Consider the following 1,744-nt stretch of genomic DNA (forward strand, 5'->3'; position numbering starts at 1 on the left):
AGGGTTTCCATCTGCGCCGTGGCCGGTGCCGTGCCTGATGCTGCCACACGGACAGGGCTGCTGAGACCACCCGAGGATGCTCGTTCCTGCCTGGGGAGGGGGTTTGCTGGAGGTGCTTGGGGGTCCTGCCTTGGGTTGGATGGGCACAGAGCACGTGGGGACACCAGGACACAGTGGGGATGCAGATTTTCAGGGTGTTCCCAGGCTGGGTGGCATCCCTGGGGTACTCAGGAAAGTCCAGCCAGACGTGGTCTTCTTTAATAAAGGTAATTTTCCCCAGGACCCCGGTTGTGCCAGCTTTAGGGCAGGGAGAGGGAGAGGCAGGGAAGTTGCTCGCAGCAGCTTTCGGTGGTGATGAGTTGGCGTGTCCAGACGTGCACCGGCACCTCGGGAGCCAGTCCTGGGTGGTGACGTGGGCTGAGCTCAGCACGGGGGTTTCTGCCCCCACCACTGCCGGGACACGAGCACAGCAGGGTGCTGGCACAGCCTGGACACGGTGCTGGCACGGTGTGGACACGGCAGAGTCCAGGACCCTGGGGTGGAAAGCAGGGAGAGGCCGTGGGGAGCAGCAGTTGCTCCCACACCTCCACCAGCACCGTGGGGTTTGGTGGGAACCAGTCCCATCCCCGCAGCCAGGGTGACCCCCTCTTGTCCCACAGGGCCTGTCCATGGATGCCAGCAAGAAGGTGGATCTGAAGATAATTATCATAGGAGCTCTGGGGTAAGGCGTGGTGCTGGCGATGGGAGGGGAGCCCTATTGAGAAGGGCAGCGGGGCTGGGGAAGGGTCTGGAGCACAAGTGTGCTGAGTTCCCGGCTGAGGGAACTGGGGGTTTGAGCCTGGAGAAAAGGAGGCTGAGGGGAGACCTTCTGGATCTGTCCAGCTCCCTGAAAGGAGGGCAGAGAGAGGTAGGGGTGGGTCTTTTCTCCCAGGTAACTCACTAGTTACAGGAGAAGAGGGAATGGCCTCAAGTTGTGCCAGGGGAGGTTCAGAGTGGATATCAGGAAAAATGTCTTCACTGAAAGGGTTCTCAGGCACTGGAACAGGCTGCCCAGGGAGGTGATGGAGTCCCCACCCCTGGAGGGATTTAAAAGAAGGGTAGATGAGGTGCTCAGAGATGGTTTAGCAGTGGACAGGTACAGTTGGACTAAAGTTCTTTTCCAACTAAACTATTCTATGATTCCATGTCTGTGCTGGCCCGGGAGCCTGTGGGTGCACAGCCCCTGTCCATGCTGTGATCGACCCCTCAAGCCCAGCTTTGCAATGCAAATCCTCACCCACGTCTCTTCCCTCCCACCAGCGTGGGCAAAACCTCCCTCCTGCACCAGTACGTGCACAAGACGTTCTACGAAGACTATCGCACCACGCTGGGCGCCAGCATCCTGACCAAAGTCCTTGCAGTGGACAACACCCCCCTGAAACTGCAGGTGAGCAGGGCTGGGACCACCTAGGGTGCTCATCTCCATCCTGTGGGCACATTGTGTCCCACCATGTCCTGCTGTCCCCAAATACTTACTGGTGTCATGAGATGTGGGGCTGGATTTGCAGGGTCTGATTTTCAGCAGCCCTGAGTGTCCATGAACTAGACTGAAATCCCACATGAGTTCTGGGGGCTCAGCACTCCCCAAAGCTCAGCAGAGCACAGGGCTGCAAACGCCCCCGCTCCTCGTGGGGTGTGTCTGTACCTGTGCCCTTCTCTGCCTTAGATCTGGGACACGGGGGGACAGGAGCGGTTCCGATCCATG

The 1,744-nt window shown here is 59.2% G+C and overlaps 1 protein-coding gene across 2 annotated transcripts in view; it reads left to right on the plus strand.

The window, feature by feature from the left end:
- Positions 1–653: 653 nt before the first annotated feature.
- Positions 654–1,744, plus strand: part of RAB7B (RAB7B, member RAS oncogene family) — a 2,289-nt gene continuing 1,198 nt past the window's right edge. Inside the window, exons 1-3 of one of the 2 annotated variants that reach the window (XM_029085299.1) lie at positions 654–721; positions 1,300–1,426; positions 1,706–1,744. The exon at positions 1,706–1,744 is cut by the window's right edge and continues 231 nt beyond it. In XM_029085299.1, the coding sequence (XP_028941132.1) occupies positions 669–721; positions 1,300–1,426; positions 1,706–1,744 (219 nt within the window). In that variant the 5' untranslated portion in view covers positions 654–668. The remainder of the gene's footprint in view (positions 722–1,299; positions 1,427–1,705) is intronic. The other variant, XM_029085298.1, reaches the window with a different exon arrangement.

This window comes from Antrostomus carolinensis, unplaced genomic scaffold (genome assembly GCF_000700745.2).
Source record: "Antrostomus carolinensis isolate BGI_N321 unplaced genomic scaffold, ASM70074v2 scaffold12116, whole genome shotgun sequence".
NCBI lineage: Eukaryota > Metazoa > Chordata > Aves > Caprimulgiformes > Caprimulgidae > Antrostomus > Antrostomus carolinensis.